The 21121-nt window shown below is 44.3% G+C and overlaps 1 protein-coding gene across 2 annotated transcripts in view; it reads left to right on the top strand.

Annotated features, from left to right (window-relative positions):
• The window catches only part of taf5l (TAF5-like RNA polymerase II, p300/CBP-associated factor (PCAF)-associated factor), a 44788-nt gene extending 25308 nt beyond the window's left edge, over window positions 1–19480 (top strand). The window contains exon 6 of one of the 2 annotated variants that reach the window (XM_070889909.1): window positions 16096–19480. In XM_070889909.1, coding sequence (XP_070746010.1) covers window positions 16096–16896 — 801 coding nt within the window. In that variant the 3' untranslated portion in view covers window positions 16897–19480. The remainder of the gene's footprint in view (window positions 1–16095) is intronic. The other variant, XM_070889908.1, reaches the window with a different exon arrangement.
• The last annotated feature ends 1641 nt before the right edge of the window (window positions 19481–21121 follow it).

Below are 21121 nucleotides of genomic sequence, written 5' to 3'. Positions count from 1 at the left end.
GCTGCTGAAGCGCTCATCCATGTCTTTGTTACCTTTAGACTTGACTATTCCAACGCACTCCTGGCTGGCCTCCCACATTCTACCGTCCGTAAACTTGCGGTCATCCAAAACTTGGCTGCCCATGCCCTAACTCGCACCAAGTCCTGTTCACCCATCACCCCTGTGCTCACTGACCTACAGTGGCTCCTGGTTAAGCAATGCCTCTTTCAAATACCTCCATGGCCTCATCCCTCCATATCTCTAACAACCTCCAGCTCCAATAACGCCCTCCACACCCCCGCCCCCCCCCCCCCCCCCCCCCCCAGATATCTGCACTCCTCTAATTCTGCCGCCTTGGGCATCCCTGATTATAATCGCTCAACCATTGGAGGCTGTGCCTTCTGTTGCCTAGGTCCTAAGCTCTAGAATTCCCTGCCTGAGCCTCTCTGCCTCTCTACCTCTCTTTTGTCCTTTAAGACGCTCCTTAAAACCTACCTCTTTGATCACCTGCCCTAATTTCTCCTCTTGTAGCTCGGTGTCAAATTTTTTGTCTTGCAATACTCCTGTGAAGTGCCTTGGGATGTTTTACTACATTGAAGGTACTATATAAATACAAGTTATTGTTGTTAAGAATTAGGAGTGGGCCATTTGACCCCTTGAGCCTGCTCTGCCATTCAATAAGATCATGGCTGATCTTCTACCTCAACTCTACTTTCTTGCACTATCCCCATATCCCTTGATTCCCTTAATATTCAAAACAAATTGTTATTGAACTGTGGAGGAGCTGAGATTTTGGTGTCCATGTACAGAAATCGGAAAAACTAGTGGACAGGTACAGAAAATAATTTAAAATGCTAATGCAATATTAACTTTCATGTCAAGGGGGCTGGTATACAAAGGGTTGGAAGTTATGCTACAGTTGTATAGAGCTCTGGTTGGACCACATCTACAGTACTGCATTCAGCTCTGGGCATTGCACCTCGGGTAGGATATATTGATCTTGGAAGGGTGCAGCGTAGATTTACCATAATTATACCGGGGATGAAAGGGTTAAATTATGAGGGCTGGTCATGTGGTCACGGCTTGGATTACCTTGAGTACAGAAGATTAAGGGGTGATCTAATTAGGTGGTAAAGATGATTTAAAGGAGTTGACTGGGTAGATCCAGGGAAAGTTTCCTCTGGTGGGGGAGTCCAGAGCAAGGGGGCATAAGCTTAAAATTGAAGCTCGGCTGTTCACGGGTGATATTCACACAATGGGTGGTGGAAATCTGGAAAACTCTCTTCTCTTCTCTTTTCCCCCACCCCCCAACAAAAAAAGTGTTACGGCTAATTGAAAATTTCAAAACTGAGATTAATATGTGTTGGGTAAGTCTATTGAGGGATATGGAACCAAGGCAGGTAAATTGAGTTGAGCTACAGATCGGCTATCTGACTGAATGGCAGAGCAGGCTCATGGGGCTAAATGGCCTACTTTTACTCCTATGATCATGTCCATCTTTAGGATTTATATTTGATGTAGAAGTTTTTTTTAAATTGACACAATAGGCCGTATTACAATGTCATAGTGAAAGAGGAGGTAGTGGAGATAGTGAATGAGATAAAAATTGATAATGAGGAGAAAGGCTGTCTGTACTTAAAGTTGATGAGTCATCAGGACTGGATGGGATGCATCCAGAAATTAAGGAGGAAATCGCAGAGGTACTGGCCATAATTTTTCAATCCTCTTTGGATATGGATGCTGGTGCCAGAGGACTGTTGCACCCTTGTTCAAAAAGTGCAACTACATGACAGTCAGTTTAACCTCGGTAGTGGGGAAGCTTTTAGAAACAATAATCAGGGATAAAGTTAAGTCACCTGGACAAATGCTGATTAATTAAGGAAAGCCAGCATGGATTTATTAAAGGCAAATTGTGTTTAACTAACTTGATCGAGTTTTTTGATAAGCTAACACAGAGGGTTGATGAGGGCAATGCGGTTGATGTGGTGTACATGGACTTCCAAAAGGCGTTTGATAAAGTGCCACATAACAGGTTTGCATACAAAGTTGAAGCCCAAGGAATAAAAGGGACAGCGGCAGCATGGATACGAAATTGGCTCAGTGACAGGAAACCGAAAGTAGTGGTGAATGGTTGTTTTTCGGACTGGAGGAAGGCACACCGTGCTGTTTCCAGGAGTTGGTACTAGGACTACTGCTTTTCTTGATATATATATTAATAACTTGGGTGTACAGGGCACAGTTTCAAAATTTGCAGATGATCCAAAACTTGAAAGTATAGTGAACAATGAGGAGAATAGTGATAGACTTCAAGAAGACATAAACAGGCTAGTGGAATGGCAGACACGTGGCAGATGAAATTTAACGCAGAAAAGTACGAAGTGATACATTTTGGTAGGAAGTACAAGGAGAGGCAATATAAACTAAAGGGTACAATCCTAAATGGGGTGCATGAACAGAGACCTGGGGGTATATGTGCACAAATTGTTGAAGGTGGCAGGGCAGGTTGGGAAAGTGGTTAAAAAAGCATACAGGACTTAATAAATAGAGGCATAGAGTACAAAAGCAAGGAAGTTATGATGAACCTTTTATAAAACACTGGTTCAGCCTCAATTGCAGTATTGTGTCCAATTCTGGGCACCGCACTTTAGGAAGGATGTGAAGGCCTGAGAGGGTTCAGAAAAGATTTATGAGAATGATTCCAGGGATGAGGGACTTCAGTTACATGGATAGACTGGAGAAGCTGGGATTGTTCTACTTGAGGTGCTTTGATAGAGGTGTTCAAAATCATGAGGGTTCTATACAGAGCAGAGAGAAACTGCTCCCATTGGCAGAAGGGTCAAGAACCAGAGGACACAGATTTAAAGTGATTGGCAGAAGAACCAAAGGCAACATGAGGAAAAACTATTTTATGCAGCGAGCGGTTATGATCTGGAATGCACTGCCTGAAAGGGTGGTGGAGGTAGATTCAATTGTGGCTGAAGGAAAAGAAGTTGCAGGGCGACGGGGAAAGGCGGGGGAGTGGGACTAGCTGTGGTGATTTTGCAGAAACCTGGCACGGGCTGAATGGCCTCCTGTGCTGTAACCACTCTGAGCTCAAAATTGCTCAGGAGTTGCTCTTCTTTTTTTTTGGAGCAACTTGATTTTTCTGGAGTATCTTAAAAATCCCCATTTTGCACATTCCATTTGCGCCAGTGTAAGTGAGTTAGTTAGGATTTTTTTAGTTTAATTTAGTTTTTTTCAAAAGGGGGTGTTACCAGCCACCTACGCCTGATTTGGCCATTTAGGCCACTTTGGACAGCTAATAGTTGCTCCAAACTAACTTAGGCCAGTGTTTGTGGCCACTTCAGAAAACCCTTGCGGAGAGTTAAGAAATCAGCGCAGGTAGGTACATCGGAGGCCAGCAGAACGTAATGACTTGACTAAAGAATGTGAATAGGATCAAACAGCTATACAGGACATCATATGACTAACTTCGCAAAGTTAATTTACTATACAACAGAAGCATTCATGAAAGCTTAAACTACAAAAATAAAAGAAGTAAAGAGACAAAACGTATTTACATAATTTTTCAAAATATCCAAATAAAAAATAGAAGTACCTCCTGCTCATAATTCTTATGTTCTTCCAGCCGCCTAAGCTCACCCACCATCACAGAAATATTTTATACCATATAGCCATGAAATTTACTGTTTGTTTTATGCTTTTAAATATTTTGAAAATTCAAGCAAAATTATTCCACTAAATCTAATGTTCAAGAATTGATTATGATGTATTTGAAAGTCTTGAGTAAGCTCATTAAAATTACTGGTACACAGTTATCATCCCCCCCCCCCCTCCCCCGGATCAAAACTCTCCCCGTCGCCCTGGCTTGGGCCCCACACCAACCTGCTTGTTGTAACCTTCTAGCCTGGGAAAGCAGCGGGCCAGCCTGTGCGGGAGGCCACTCGGCCTGGAATAGGGGCGGGACGCATCGGGTCCCACACTGCAGCACGCACACAGAGGCTGGGGGCAGGAGCTACTGTGCATGCGTGCACACTCCAACGCACGTGCAGAGCTGCCGGCACTGTTTCTGGCGCAGGGCCCGAGCTCCGCTCCCCAATCGACTGGCCACGTCGCGCCAAGCCCCGGGAGAGGCAACTTAGCGGCCAGAATCGGGGGGGGGGGGGGGATTTTTTTAGGTGCCGTTTTCAGGCCACAAAGTCAGCACATCTCTGTTGAGTGCGCCGAAAAAAGGGGTGGGCCAAATCTGAGCCCTATAATTCTAAGCCTTTTGGCGAGCTGACACGATTATTGTACTGCCAATATGTGAATAGTGGGGCAGTGCAGCATCCAACTATAGTCTATCATTCACATTGCATGATCTATAACAGTGATATCAATGTAGACAAAAACATAAGGGATGGACTTTTATTTGTGTGCTGTTACTCATTTCACATTTAATTTCCGCGTCAGGATTTTTATAGTAGACCAGTGGGTCTCCTGTGGCATTACATAGTCGGGTTATGTTGTCGCAAGAGATGGAGAATGTATATTTTATAGTGTGAATTTGGAAGAGAGAAATAACTCTCTCTTGGCTCCTGAAACATACAAATAAAACTTTCTTTAACAGAATATCTCTGCATATAGCCCAACCAGTCCATGTTGGTGTTTATCCTCTTCACAAGTGGCAGTCCTAATCCCACATACCGTTTTTTTTTTCCTATAACCACCTGTCTGACCATTCTTACATGGTCTCTGCTTCAAACGCCAACTCTGCGAGTGCAGTCCACAGCCTCACCCCCTTTGTGTAAAAACCCCAAAATATGAGCAAGCAGTTTCTTTGTCCATATGTTTACGATGTAGCTTTTTGGAGGGAAGGCCAAGGAAAATACACAACTTCAATATTTTATAATCTGCATCCTTCCTTATCAAATATCTCTGAAAAGTATTTGGTGTATTTGAGCAGATCCTTTGGTAAAACTTGGAACATTCAGAGCTTTTATTCTGGACTGCCCTGCAAATAGTACAGTGTGTCCAGAAGTTACTACCTGTTTATAACCATTGTTTTTGAGTTCTCCGTATAAAAGATTACAGCAGGTGCTTCCATCAAAATACATTACAAATATACAAAATGATGGGCAGAGAAGACCAGCCGATCCATCAAGCCTGCCTGACACTCCAGATGGCTGGTGCGTCACGATTAGGCACTATGAGGTTATCCACTTGGCGGAAAAAATAGAAAAGCAAATTATAATTTAAATGGAGAAAAATTGCAAAGTGCTGTAGTCCAGAGAGACCTGGGGGTCCTTGTGCATGAAACACAAAAAGTGAGCATGCAGGTACAGCAAGTAATCAGGAAGGCAAATGGAATGTTGGCCTTTATTGCAAGGGGGATGGAGTATAAAAGCAGAGAAGTCCTGCTACAACTGTACAGGGTATTGGTGAGGCCACACCTGGAGTGCTGCATACAGTTTTGGTTTCTGTATTTAAGGAAGGATATACTTGCATTGGAGGCTGTTCAGAGAAGGTTTACTAGGTTGATTCTGGAGATGAGGGGTTGACTTATGAAGGTAGGTTGGGCCTATACTCATTGGAGTTCAGAAGAATGAGAGGTGATCTTATCGAAACATACAAGATAATGAGGGGGCTCAACAAGGTGGATGCAGAGAGGATATTTCCACTCATAGGGGAAACTAAAACTAGGGGACATAGGGCCCAAATTTGGCCCCCCGGTTAAAACGGCGCACTTACCTGAGGGGCGATGACTTTCTGCTCCCAAAATGGCGGCAATAATGTAGCTCTGTATTCTCCCCACTCCGTGGACCGTCCTCGGCCTTGGCATGGCGTGGCAAGCACAGTGGCGGGGGCGGGGGGGGGAGCTAGGGTCGTGCTGCTGAAACAGCCGGTGTGGGGGGCGGCGGGGCTAAGGCCCAGCGTCTAAGAGTGCCGGCAGCTGCGCGCATGCGCAGTAGCTCCTCGCCCTCCCAGCGCGTCCTGCAGGCTGTGAACCAAACCCGATGCTCGCCGCCCCTATCCCTGGCCGAAGGGATGACCCGATGTTCACCGCCCCATCCTTGGCCAAGTGGCCTGCTGCACAGGCCGGTTGCTGCCTTTCCGCACTGCGGGCTACAAGAAACCGGTTGGTGCAGGGAGACGTTTGATCGGGAGGGAAGGGAAGAGTTTTGATTTGGGGGGAGGGGGGAAGAAGGAAGGAGAAATGATTTTCTAAATCATTTTTTAAATGATTTAGAAAAAGTCTCTGTCAATGGCACGATGCAACTGGCTGTTAAGAGGTGAGAATGACCAGAGAAAACTTTCCTTAGGTTTGGTCTCTCAGTACCAGCAAATATCTGGTCGTGGCTTTTGTTTTGGTAGTAATCATGACTTGGATCAATTTTTTTAAATCCCAAGCTTTATATAGTGGAATGTGTAAATTATGCAAATGTTACAGTACAAGATCTGTATTAGTTGTTGTGAAGGTGTTTCGTGCTTTCCATCTTCCTCTGCTTCCCTTCTCCTCCCCCCCCCCCCCCCCCCCACCCCCTGCTTTGCAACTTCCTCTGCTTCCCCCCCCCCCCCCACAATCTCTGGCTACCTGCGCTGATTTCTTAACTCAACTCTCCGCAAGGGTTTTCTGTGCGGCTGCATACGCTGGCCTAAGTTAGTTTGAAGCAACTATTAGCTGTCCAAACTAGCTTAAATGGCCAAACAGACGTAGGTGGCTGGTAACGCCCCCTTTCGGGGAAAAAAAACTTAACTAAAAAAAATCCTAACTAACTCACTTACACTGGCGTAAATTAAATTTGCAGAATGGGGATTTTTAAGATACTCCAGAAAAATCAAATTGCTCCAAAAAAAACGGAACAAGTCCTGGGCAAATTTGGGCTCATTGTCTCAGAATAAGGGGCCACCCATTTAAAACTGAGATGAGAAGGAATTTCTTCTCTGAGGGTTGCAAATCTCTGGAATTCGCTGCCCCAGAGAGCAGTGGAGGCTGGATCATTGAAAATATTTAAGGAGGAGATAGACAGATTTTTTGAGTGATAAGGTAATAAAGGATTATGAGGAGCGGCAGGGTGGTGAAGTTGAGCCCAGGATCAGATCAGCCATGATATTGTATGGTGGAGCTAGCTCGAGGGGCCAAATGGCCTACTCATCAGAACATAAGAAATAGGAGCAGGAGTGGGCCATGCGGCCCCTCGAGTCTGCTCCACCATTTAATACGATCATGGCTGATCTGATCATTGACTCAGCTCCACTTCCCTGCCCGCTCCCCATAACCCCATATCCTCTTGTCGTTAAAGAAACTGTCTATTTCTGTCTTTAAATTATTCAGTGTCCCAGCTTCCATAGCTTTCTGAGACAGCGAATTCCACAGATTTACAACCCTCGGAAGAAATTTTTCCATTTCAGTTTTAAATGGGCGGCCCTTATTCTAAGATTATGCCCTCTAGTTCTAGTCTCCCCCATCAGTAGAAACATCCTCTCTGCATCCACCTTGTCAAGCCCCCTCATAAACTTATACATTTTGATAAATATCACCTCTCATTCTTCTGAATTCCAATGAGTAGAGGCCCAACCTACTCAACCTTTCCTCATAAGTCAACCCCCTCATTCCCAGAATCAACCTAGTGAACCTTCTCTGAACTGCCTCCAAAGCAAGTATATCCTTTCGTAAATATGGAAACCAAAACTGCATGCAGTATTCCAGGTGTGGCTTCACTTAATACCCTGTACAGCTGTAGCAAGACTTCCCTGCTTTTATACTCCATCCCCTTTGCAATAAAGGCCAAGATACCATTGGCCTTCCTTATCACTTGCTGTACCTGCATACTATCCTTTTGTGTTTCATGCACAATTACCCCCAGGTCCTGCTGCACTGCAGCACTTTGCAATCTTTCTCCATTTAAATAATAACTTGCTCTTTGATTTTTTTTCTGCCAAAGTGCATGACCTCACACTTTCCCACATTTAAACTCCATCTGCCAAATTTTTGCTCACTCACTTAGTCTATATACTTTTGCAGATTTTTTGCTCCTATTTCTTATGTTATGTTCCCACCCCTTGCTGCCATGCAAAACAAATAGAAAAGATTCCACTGTGAAATTTTCCTTTCATCAAATGTAAGTTGCCACACATGTAACTTGCATTACATCACCTGAATATTATTTTGAAGAAAAACACTTTTATAAAATGTCAAAATTGCTGCTTCACCTTGTCTTTGAAACTTTAAACAAAGGTGGTTTCTGTTGGCTTTCATTCTTCGGTTTCCATTGATCCACCAGAGTAGTGGAGGGAGTGGGGCTTACAATCATTTCCTGGCATGCTTGGCGTTTTATTGTCAATCATAAACTTCCTGAGGTCGTAGGTGCAGTTTTAAATGCACAGCTTCGTGGGAAAGGCAAGATGGTGCCGAAATGGATTTTCAATTTGAATGATTAAATTGGTTCTCCTAATTCTTTTCACTTATTGGTAGATTATGCTGACTACTGGTGCTTGATTCGCTGTGTTCATAAGTCATTGCGAGTTTATTTACCTGCTGTACTCACCGTTGATTTGTATGTTCCTTGCTTTCAGTTGTGATTGGCTCAGCTTTTGTGTTCATAAAACAGCTGCAAGGAATTTCCGTGTAAGTTGTGATATGATGGACAAAACGTGCGAGGTGCAATTTTTTTGTATATACAGAAGTGAATCTCCTGCGGTGGTAAATAGGCTCTCTTGCTTGTCTGTTGACCTGCACTTGCTCTCTTTTCTATTTTCTCACATTTCTCTCAGCCAACAATGCCTTCTATTGGTTCTTTCTTTATTTGGATCATCTTTACTTTGAGTGGTGTGTGGGGAAGAAAGCATCCAAGAGCAACAGGTCAGATTTTCCAGTGGCAGGCGTGGGAAGAATGCAGTTTGCTGGTCGTGGCTCTCTTCCTCTTTACACTATCCCTCTTGCTCCCCGCCCACCCCCCTCACCGCCTTGCTTCATTGGCTGTAAAGCGCTTAGGAACATCCGGTGGTCGTGAAAGGCGCTATATGAATCCAAGTCGTCATCGTCTTCTCACCATGCCCTTGTATAGCAGAACATTTGCCCCATTACACCACTCCCTCACGCCCTGTATGCTCCCTGCCCCGGGTTTGGCAACCCCACTTACAGCACCAGGGTTGGTATCCCCACGTACAGTCCCAAAGTTCGACTTGCAGCTGTAGCTCAGTGGGTAGCACACTCACCTCAGAGTCAGAAGGTTGTGGGTTCAAGTCCCACTCCAGGGACTAGAGCACAGAAATCTAGTCTGACACTCCCAGTGCAGTGCTGAGGGAGTGCTGCACTGCCAGAGGTGCCGTCTTTCAGATGAGATGTTGAACTGTCTGCGCTCTTGGGTGGAAGTAAAAGATCCCATGGCACTATTTCAAAGAAGAACAGGGGAGTTATCCCCAGTGTCCTGGCCAACACTTATCCCTCAAGCAACATCATTTAAACAGATTATGTGGTCATTATCACAGTGCTGTTTGTGAGAGCTTGCTGTGCACATTACAACAATGCTACAAAAGTACTTAATTGGCTGTAAAGCGCTTTGGGATGTCCTGAGGTCACGATGGGTGCTATATAACCAGTTTTTCTTTTTCCCCATAATGAAAAAAGATACTGAGGAGAGTCTTTCTCTGCAGAGGTCACATCAACAATAACTTGCGTTAGTGCAACACTTCACTTACCAGCAGCTGGCAGTAAAATATCAATTTTTAATTGAACATTAAGATCCAACTTTCGTACAGATATGCTATACAGAAAGTAAAAAGAATATTGCAAGTTGGAGATGGGCTAGTCATTGATAATGGTCCTAAAATATTTTTGTGATTGCTGCTGAAGGTTAAAGCTGCCAGTGTTCATTCAGAATGATTGTCAGCATTGTTAATAGGAGACACACCCATTATTCCTGCATAGGGGCCATCTGTGTACTCCCTCCAGTCTGCAGGTCGCCAAGAATATAAGCCAGGAGGGAATTAAATAAATAATGGGGAACGGGAGCCCTTTGAATACAGGACTGCGATGTGGGGATCCTCTGTAGAGTGAGAATACATCCTCCTGCATATTTGTTCTCTTCAGGCCTGTAGTTGAACAATTGTGCATTGACAATTACTGTCTTCAGAATGGACAAGTAAAGGGAAAGTTGGAATGGGAGGGATGAAGGATAAATGGTGCCACTATCTGAAAAGGTTGTGTGTGGTTTCTCATTTCTCTCACACTGTCGGTGCTGTGCACCATTCTTCACCATGAAGATGGCTGACATACACCCAGCTAATGGGTTTCTGAAACTGGTCATTCGCAATTGTATGGGAGTGGGTGAAGGTGACTTTACTCATCATTTCTCACTCACTCAACATGTAATCTGTTGCCTGAAAAAAGTTATTTTTCACTTTTATCTGTGCTTTTGGGTGTTATCTCCTTTTTGGTACTTGATAGCTGCTAAGTTGTGTTTTTGGGGCTGGGAGAGGTGCATGGCAGAATGGGTTTTGGAAGAAATTCAAATCTGGTTTCGGAGTAGAGGGTTGGGATATATGGCAGAAGTTGAGACAAAACCGAGTGTTGAGGGATTTGAAAACCAGGAACAGAATGACCTATTTGGGCTAGGCCTGGTGATGGTTGTTTAGGACTTTGTGAGCGAGAGGACTTGTACCCGGACAGGCATCATCCACCCTTCAACATGTAGTTCGGGATCTGGAATATTAGATCCTTCATTGGAACACCTGTGAACTCAACCCTTTTTGGCGTGGAAGCAAGTCATCCTCGATACAAGGGACTGCCTAAGAAAAAGAGCCCAGAGTTATAGAAGGTTTAGAGGGGATTTGAGGGGAAATTTCTTCACGCAGAGGGTTGTGGGGGTCTGGAACTCACTGCCCTGAAAACCTCACCACATTTAAAAAGTACTTGGATGTGCACTTGAAGTGCCGCAACCTACAGGGGTACGGACTAAGAGCTGGAAAGTGGGATTAGGCTGGATAGCCTCTTGTTGGCCGGCATGGACACGATGGGCCGAAATGGTCTCCTTCCGTGTTGTAAACTTCTATGATAGGTCAGCTGCTGTTTGTCACGAACTAAGGCATGAGGCTGGCAATGCGACCATTTGAGAAATTGATGCTTGAAATTATGGTATGGATGAGTGGACCATAAGCTGGTTTTGGTGACTGTGTGGATGCACGTCTGAGATCATGCAGATTACCAAGTTTATACACTGGATTCAGCCCAAGTAGGCAGCCAGGGAAGTTGGTGTTGGAGCCTGTGATAAGTAGATAGTGACGAGAGCTGAACAGTATGGATTCAGCTTTGCAGGAAATGTTGCTTTATCCAGGATTTTAGTGTCCTCTGCTTCCAAATGGAAGCTCGCCCTATGCTTGCACATGATGTCGTTGAGCAATAGCATGTAGATGAATACGAGGGGACTGGGGAGATAATGAGTGATTACACGAGGATAGATAAAATGGAAATATACAAGGTGGGGCAGTGGAGTCTGGCGAAGAGTGGAGTAATCAGCAGTAGCAGAAAGGTCGAGAAGAATGAGAAGGACAGTGAGCACTAGCTAGTGTTGCGAAGGACATCATTGTGACATTGTCCAGGAATGTCTCGGTGCTGTAGTCTGGTTAGAAAAAAGATAGGAAGGGTTCCAAGGGAGTGCTGAGCATGTAGTTTGTGGCAAAGATGCAGTGGAGGACTATGGAGAGAAAAGGAAGGTTAGGGTTGGGACAGTAGTTTCTAAAGATAAACCGTTGGGGGTGGGGCTTTTTTTTAAAGAATGTTTTAAGAGAGGTGGGATCAGTGAAGGCTAGAGACTGAGATACAATGCCAGGTAGCATGGAGCCAATAAAGGGAAAGTGAGCCATCAGAAATTTGGTGGAGGGGTTGAGGAAGCAGCTGGGAGGCTTCATGGAGGAGAGGGGTATGATTGGGGGTGAGGAACGGCGCATAAGTGGACATGGGAGAGGAGGGACCAGAGGTTGCTGAACAGGTGGCCTCTATTTTGAACACCAAGAAAGCCATGACCTGAAATTGTAGCGGAGAGGAAGTGTTTGGGGCTGCTCTTGCTCTCCAGAATGGAGAAATGAAAGAGGGTGATAGTGCTGTGTGCCAACTTCTTTCTCCACACCATTTAACTGATTCAGCCCCAAGCTCTGGAATTCCATGCCTCTCCAGTTTTTCTCTCCCTTTTAAGATGCTTGCTTAAAACCTACCTCATCAACTAAGCTTTTGATCACCGGTCCTAATGTTCTCTTTGGCAATGTGTCGATTTCTGCCTGGTTACGCTACTGTGAAGTGCCTAGGGACATTTTACTATGTTAGAGGTGCTATATAAATGCAAGTTGTTGCATTGCTTGAGGTGGTCCCATCAGAGCTGGCAGTACACAGCGAGGCTAATCATATGGCACCTGTTTGTTTTCCTCGTTCATGGGATGTGGGTGTCTGGCAAGGCCAGCATTTATTGCCCATTCCTAATTGTCCTTCAGAAGGTGGTAGTGAGTCTCATAGAACCGCTGCAGTCCGTGTGATGAAAGTACTCCCACAGTGCTGTTAGGGAGGGAGTTCCAGGATTTTGACCCAACGACAATGAAGGAACGGCGATATAGTTCCAAGTCAGGATGGTGTGTGACTTGGAGGAGAACATGAGGTGGTGATATTCCAATGTGCCTGCTGCCCTTCTAGGTGGTAGACGTTGTTGGTTTTGGAGGTGCAGTCGAAGAAGCTTTGGTGAGTTGCTGCAGTGCACCTTGATGCAAACTGCAGCCACGTTGTGCCGGTGGTGGAGGTAGTGAATGTTTCAGGTGGTGGATGGCCTGCCGATCAAATGGGCTGCTTTGTCCTGGAGTTATATTTTGCATCCTGCAGTCATAAGTTCACCAAGGTGGCAACGGTTCGAGAAGTTGACGCCAATTGAGCACAGCAGGTGGCGAAAGGACAGGATGACTTCAGTAGCTGCTTGTTGAGAGCCACTGTGCATCTTACGGTGGAGTTGCATAACATAGGAAATAAGAGCAGGAGTAGGCTATTTGGCCCTTCGAGCCTGCTCCGCCATTCAACCAGATTATGGCTGATCTATGGTACAGAGGAGATTCACGAGGATGTTGCCTGGACTGGAGAATTTTAGCCATGAGGAAAGATTGGAAAGGCTAGGTTTATTTTCTTTGGAACAGAGAAAGCTGAGGGGTGACCTTATTGAGGTGTATACAATTATGAGGGCTCTAGATAGAGTGGATAGAAAGGACCTATTTCCCTTAGCAGAGGGGGGTATAGAATTAAAATAATTGGTAGGAGGCTTAGAGGGGATTTGAGGGGAAATTTCTTCACCCAGAGGGTGGTGGGGGTCTTGAACTCACTGCCTGAAAGGGTGGTAGAGGCAGAAACCCTCACCACATTTAAAAAGCACTTGGATGTGCACTTGAAGTGCCGTAACCTGCAGGGCTATGGACCAAGAGCTGGAAAGTGGGATTAGGCTGGATAGCTTTTGGTCGGCCGGCATGGACACGATGGGCCGAAATGGCCTCCTTCTATGATTCTACCTCAACTCCATCTTTCCTCACCATCCCCATAATCCCTTGGTATCCAAAAATCTATCGATCTCTAATATATTCAACGACTGAGAATCCACGGCCTTCTAGGGTAGAGAATCCCAAAGATTCGCAACCCTTTAATGGCCGACCCCTTATTCTAATACTGACACCCCCCGCCACCCGAGCCAGGGGAACCATCCTCCCAGCATCGCCCCCTAAGAACTTTACATGTTTCAGTGGCAGACGGGTCGAGAACTAGAGGATATGGATTTAAGGTGATTGGCAAAAGGACCAAAAGCGACAAAAGAAAAACTTTTTACACAGCGAGTGGTTAGGATCTGGAATGCACTGCATGAAAGGGAGGTGGAGGCAGACTCAATCACGGTTTTCAAAAGGGAGTTGGTTAAGTACCCGAAGGGAAAAAGTTTGCAGGACAACGGGGAAAGACTGAGGAGTGGGACTGGCTGAGGTGCTCTTGCAGAGAGCCGGCACAGGCTCGATGGGCCAAATGGCCGCCTTCCGTGCTGTAACCATTCTATAATGGGATCACCTCTCCTTCTAAACTCTCGTTAACGAAGGAATCCCAAGTTAAAGCCAGGGGAAGGCTCGTATTAGATTGGCTGTGATTGGGCTGTATGTGTGGAGTGTTTCTTTTATTCATTCTCTGGAAGACTGGCATTTATTGCCCATGCCTAGTTGCCCGTATGGTGGTGCAATTTGATACAACTGAGTGGTTTGCTAGGCCACTTCAAAGGACAGTTAAGTCAACCACAATGGTCATATACAGGCCAGACAGGGTAAGGACAACAGGTTTCCTTACCTAAAAGACATTAGTGAACCAGTTAGATGCCAGCTTTATTTTAGCTTCCAGATTTAAAAAAAAACTGAAATCAAATTCTTACTGCCACAGTGGAATGTGAACATTCTCTGGATTACTAGTCCAGTCATCTAACCACTACACGACCCTACCCATACCACAGATACAATCCCTTCCTCTCCTACTCTGTCGTTCAATGTGTTGACATCCAAACACCATGCCACCTTCAAACTTGGTAGCTGTGCTTCCCATGCTCTGACAGAAGACGGTTTTAGAATATATGGTAAACAGATGTATTGCAATAATGGAGAGTCTCAGCCAGTGATAAACAGGGGGTAGTAAGATGTGTGCCTGGAGTGAGGACCCACCAGCAGCCCAGGCTGCATATCTATTCCCACTGCCAGCCCAAGTCCTGACACTACCTATGACTCCTTTGGAGCCAGTGTGTAAAACTCCATGCACACCTGTGATCTATAGGGAGGCAAAGGAGGTCATCTGTAACCTGATCACCTGAAACAGTGAATAATCCACTAATACTGAACCTGCAATGAGCTACAAACTGGGTCAATCCTTCTTCAATCTCACAACTCGTAAGTAGCTGACATCGACTTTTGTTTTAAAAGCCCTCTGGTTGTATAAGGAAAGAATGACTAAAGGTATATTCTTCAGCAACTCGCTCCTGTAGTGCAGCTGGCAGCACCATGAAGATATCTTTTTGTCTTTCTTTTAAAAATCAGTCAAGCGATTATGTTCTCAAGTCTTCGAAGTGGGGCTTGAACCCACAACCTTCTGACTCTTGAGACGAGAGGGCTACCATGTGTGTTTTCTATTTAAGACATATGATGCACAGAGTATGTTGCATTTTGACATGCTGTACCCTCGCGTGGTGAAATGCAGGTAGGTTCCATCAGCCTCCTGCATAAGTGTTCTGTTTCAACCAGTGTGTCGCAGCAAGAGAGCACACTTCACCCAGAGCTGCAACTCCACATCCCTTCTAAACCTGATTTACAGGTTTGAATTCGAAACACAGATTATCCACAGAGGAGAGGGGAATAACATGAATTAAAATGCATATTTACTTGTTTATAAAGTGTATAGATTTAATTTGAATGGGTGGGGTGAATTAACATAATTTTGAAATGTCACCTTTCCACTTGAGGATCAGAGGGAGCTGTGCAGAGTTACTTCACCTCGAGCTGACTGCCATTGGCTGCACAGGTGTAAACAGCTGGGAGACGCATTTTACAGCTCTGCAGTTAGTACCCCCCAGCTGCTCCTGCTAAATGGGCTGCGTGGCTGTGTGTCCAGGTTCTTACCTCCTGACACAGAGCAGCAGTGTGACAGGCTGATGTACAAGGTTGGCTCCATGCCGGTTTCCAGGCCTATGGCATTAGTTCTTTCAAACGCATACCTCCAAGACTGACTAGGTCTGATTCTCGGGACAATGTAAAGAAGGAAAGACAATCTTGTCCTCTTGCTTTCACTCTCTTGGCCCATTGGAAGCTGATTTGGGAAAGGCGCTCGTGCATAAGACAGTGTCTCCATGTTCCGAATCCGTACTCAGTGGGTCTACAGAAGAACCAAAGCAAAGGATGGTATAAACACGAGTGAACACCACATATGGTTCACTTTGCCATCATGCTCCCAAAACCACGATGAGATATGTATAAGCTTTTAGAGGAACCTATTTAATGGGAACTTTCAGATCCTACATGCTTGTATGATTGCTAGAATTTGAATGTTAATCTTTGTTCTACCTAATCCTGTTTTGCAAATGTTTTTTTCTAATGCAGGTGGAAGATGATGTGGGCAGTGAAATGAAGATCCTAAGAGGGCACTGTGGGCCTGTGTATGGCACTAAGTTTCTCTCTGATAATTCAGGACTTCTGTCTTGTTCGGAAGACACAACAGTCCGATACTGGGATTTATGCAGTTTCAAGAACACTGGTTTGTATCGAGGACATGCTTATCCAGTCTGGGACATTGACATTAGTCCCTTGAGCCTTTACTTTGTGAGTGGATCGCATGATCGGACTGCAAGACTCTGGGCACTTGACAGAACGTACCCACTCCGCATTTATGCGGGTCACTTAGCTGACGTAGACTGTGTTAAGTTTCACCCGAACTCTAATTACATAGCCACAGGCTCGATAGACAAAACTGTGCGGTTGTGGAGCACGCAGCAAGGGAATACTGTACGTCTCTTCACAGGACACCGTGGCCCTGTGCTGGCATTGGCTTTTTCTCCTAACGGAAAGTACTTGGCTTCAGCCGGCGAAGATCAGCGACTGAAACTATGGGACCTTGCATCGGGTACTTTATTCAAAGAGCTGAGAGGGCATACTGACAATATAACTAGCCTTGCATTTAGTCCGGATAGCAGTTTGATAGTTTCTGCATCTGTTGACAATTCAGTTCGTGTCTGGGATATTCGTAACACTTACGCTAATTCATCGGTGGATGGTTCTTCCAGTGAGCTGGTGGGTGTATATACGGGACAGACCAGTAATCTTTTGAGTGTACAGTTCATGTCCTGCAATCTGGTGTTGGTTACTGGGGTTGCACAAGAAAAAAAAGGAACAATGAGCATGTGAACAATTCTAGTGTTTAATGTAGAAACTCCTAGAAAAGTAAGCCATAAGAGGATGAGACATGTGGTGAATGTACCGTACTGACTTGGTTTGGCCAGTCGTGTGATGAATGTACCGTACTGGCTTGCTTTGGTTACATCTTGTTGCACAATCTTCCCAGTATTTAGATAGGAAAGAGCAATTCTATGGTGCACAATGGGACCGACGTGGTGGTTTTCCTCTTCTCACCCTTGGACATTTGTGCAGGGAGCTCGAGTGACTGAATTTTCCAGGTCACTCAGTTTGCGGTCCTAGGCAAATCCACCAGGCACAAGAGTCCTTGTCAACACAATGTTGAGTTTAAGATGCATGCTTGCATCACTGCATTGCCATGACATTCAGGACGTGAATCTGACACTGTTTCCAATGTTAGCTGCCGTATGTACAGCTGTAGGATGGATTATACCACTCGTACACAGCCAGCCAAAAGATGACTGGAATGTTTTTTGCTGTAATTTATTTAGTCTGAGCTTGTGTTCAGACCAAACAAAATCCCAGTTGAATTTTGAGTTCTTCTGTTACACGAGCCCAGATGTTTAATACTGGAATTTTCTGGTAAATACACATGTATGGCCGGGGTCGATTGTTTAATCTGTGAAGTGTTGTATTTGAAATCACGAAAGGTATTTGAAATCATGAAAAGTACTGCAATATTCATCCACAGACCTTTTAGAATATAAAATGAACCTTCTGCTTTCGATCTCCAGAAAAGCATTCAATATACATTTTTGTTAAACTGCATATTAAAGTCTGTTTTGCACAGTGTTAAATTTGGTTCCTGCTTTCCAGATAGTGTGTAGTTTCTGAATGCAATGTCAATTTATAGTTAAGATTTTCATTAGTGAACAAGATTTTTTTGCATTTGGAAGAAATCTAAAACTCACAATTTGATTGTAACACTGAAACAAAGTAAGTTGCGTTTATATAACATATATATTTGGTGTCCTGTGGCTTTGACCAGGGTATCAAGACCCACATCTAATCAAGTGAAGTGTGGTTAGTGGGTGGGCATGATCAGCCCTGGGTGTGCAGATGTAATTTAGTCACTCTCTCCTTTAAAGTTGTAAAATGTATTCCTATGTCCATATTTAACATGGAAACCTACCAGGCTGGGATTACACCTTTCTGCCTGTGGTGGTGCTGCAGTACTTCATTCATGGAATTTATTGCCCATCCCTATTTGCCCTTGAGAAGGTGGTGGTGAGTTGCCGCCTTGAACCGTTGCAGTCCATTTTTATCTCCTAGCAGTTTGATGCAACTGAGTGGCTTGCTAGGCCATTTCAGAGAGCAGTTAAGAGTCCACCACATTGCTGTGCGTCTGGACTCGCATATCGGTTAGATCAGGCAAGGACAGCAGATTTCCTTCCCTAAAGGACATTGTTGTAAAAACCCATCTCACTAATCTGGTAGTTTCATGAAGTTTTTTAAAATTCTAGATTTAATATAATTAACTGAATTTAAATTCCACAGCTGCCATGATGGGATTTTATCTCTTGTCTCCAGATCATCAGTCCAGGCCTCAGGATTACTAGTCTAGTAACATAACCACTATGCTGCTGTGAATGTATGTAGAAGAATCATGAAAGGGTTAATAAAATGGTTCTAGGAATCAATAAGAAAATAAGAACAGACAGACTTGGTTTCCCGTGAGAAAGCAGTGGACAAAGTAGCTTGTGTGACCATCACTGATAAACAAGGGTTTATGGCCATGACTTGATACGGTGCACATTTGCTTCACGTGATTAAGCCAAGTTATCCTAACACGTAGGAGGTTTTGGTGTCCCTGAGCAATTCTGCTTGTTGCAATTCCGCTCGTAAAAGCATAAAGTATTCTAAAGATAAACAGGCTGTCAATTCATGAAGCCCTAGTAACACACTGTGATTGATGAAGCGGGCCATACCTCCTCTAGTTTGTAAGAATAAAAAGGATGCGTCTGTGAGGATAGGCAGACCTTTTGTCTGCCTGCCCCAGAATCTGTAGACTCTGTGCTGGCAGTTTGGTAACAGGTCCGAAGCTGCTTCAATAAAGACGTAAAGATTGAAGGTATCTGACTCGATTATTGTCGAATGCAGCTGACCACCCGAACTAGGACTTAACACTGCCATCCCCAGCGTACATAGATGTACGTTTTTAATATATATATTATAGATTCAACACCTTATCGTGTCCCAAAGCGCATGCCATATATGGAATTACTTTTGGTGTCAGTCTCTTAAGTAGTCAAATATAGTGTACGAAATAATTGTACCAGTTTGCCCACATGTAGACTGAGCCTCTGGTGATCGGGTAGAGTATTACATTACATTACAGAGTTCAGGGCTGATGGTTACAGACTGCTCTGTTTAATTCAAACTCACTTAATTTGAATTATCTATTAATTTCGTTTTCGTTTCACTCAGGAAAAAAGTAAGTTTCTAAAATTAAGATGCTGAATTTTTTTCATGCAGGAAAAAAAAGGCTTTGAATTGAGCAGTAATGCCTTACAGCAGTATTCATTTGTTCTCTGTACATCTTCTGCCCATTTGAAAGGACCCACCTCCTGCAGGCTAAAACAACCAATGGAATGTATTTGTATATAGAGAAAGATATTGGACAAATGCTAATCTGTATAATAATTAAAATATCTAGAAACAGTACAGGACGGTTATTTAATCTTTCTCAAATCTTACTTCCTTCAGTAAAAGCAAACTGCCTGATAAGCTCTACAACAATGTCTGTCTTCTGCAAGAATAGTGCAACGTAGCATATTCCCTGAGAGGTGATGATTCATCTGTGTGGCTTGTTAGGCCCATTCGGAAGGCTGTTAAGGGTCAACCACGTTGATGTCGGATTGGAGTAACCTAGGCCAAACTGAGTAAGGACGGCAGTTTTCCTTCCTTAAATGACATTAGGGAGCTGTTGGGATTTTACGACAATCCTAATTATTTTTACTGATGCCAGCTTTTTATTTAGATTTTTTTTTTAAACTGATTTCAAATTCTCGAACTCCCACAGTGGGATTTGAACTTACATTTTCTGTATTATTAATCCAGGTCTCTGGATTATTCGTCCAGTAACATAACCACTACACCACTGTATGCTGCTACCAACATGTTTATTCCTGTTTATCCTTGTATAAGTAACTTGAATTCCAACATAAATTATCTGGGAAATTGCTCGTTTCTAACCAACTTCAGTTCCTCTGGATTGATGGTCTTAATTTATAATCTTTAATATAATTTCAGATCTCCTTTTCTAGTGGAAGCGTAATAAATTCATCTCTGTCCTTATAACTATATATTAAGCTTCTCCAGGAAACACTATCATAGCAACATAGAAAATAGGTGCAGGAGTAGGCCCTTCGAGCCTGCACCACCATTCAATAAGACCATGGCTGATCATTCACCTCAGTACCACCTTCCTGCCTTCTCTCCATACCCCTTGATCCCTTTAGCCGTAAGGGCCACATCTAACTCCCTCTTGAATATATCCAATGAACTGGCATCAACAACTCTCTGCGGCAGGGAATTCTACAGGTTAACCACTCTCTGAGTGAAGAAGTTTCTCCTCATCTCAGTCCTAAATGGCTTACTCCTTATCCTTAGACTATGTCCCCTGGTTCTGGACTTCCCTAACATCGGGATCATTCTTCCTGCATCTAACCTGTGCAGTCCCGTCAGAATTTTATATATTTCTATGAGATCCCCTCTCATCCTTCTAAACTCCAGTGAATACAGGCCCAGTCAATCCAGTCTCTCCTCATATGTCAGTCCTGCCATCCCGGGAATCAGTCTGGTGAATGCACTCCCTCAATAGCAAGAACGTCCTTCCTCAGATTAGGAGACCAAAACTGAACACAATATTCCAGGTGAGGCCTCACCAAGGCCCTGTGCAACTGCAGCAAGACCTCCCTGTTCTTATACTCAAATCCCCTAGCCATGAAGGCCAACATACTATTTGCTGCCTTCACTGCCTGCTGTACCTGCATGCCAACTTTCAATGACTGATGAACCATGACACCCAGGCCTTGTTGCACCTCGCCTTTTCCTAATCTGCCGTCATTCAGATAATAATCTGCCTTCGTGTTTTTGCCGCCAAAGTGGATAACCTCACATTTATCCACATTATACTGCATCTGCCATGCATTTGCCCACTCACCTAACTTGTCCAAGTCACCCTGCAGCCTCTTAGCATCCTCCTCACTGCTCA

Source organism: Pristiophorus japonicus, chromosome 9 (assembly GCF_044704955.1).
Source record: "Pristiophorus japonicus isolate sPriJap1 chromosome 9, sPriJap1.hap1, whole genome shotgun sequence".
NCBI lineage: Eukaryota > Metazoa > Chordata > Chondrichthyes > Pristiophoridae > Pristiophorus > Pristiophorus japonicus.
This window is presented reverse-complemented; position numbering and strand designations above follow the sequence as displayed.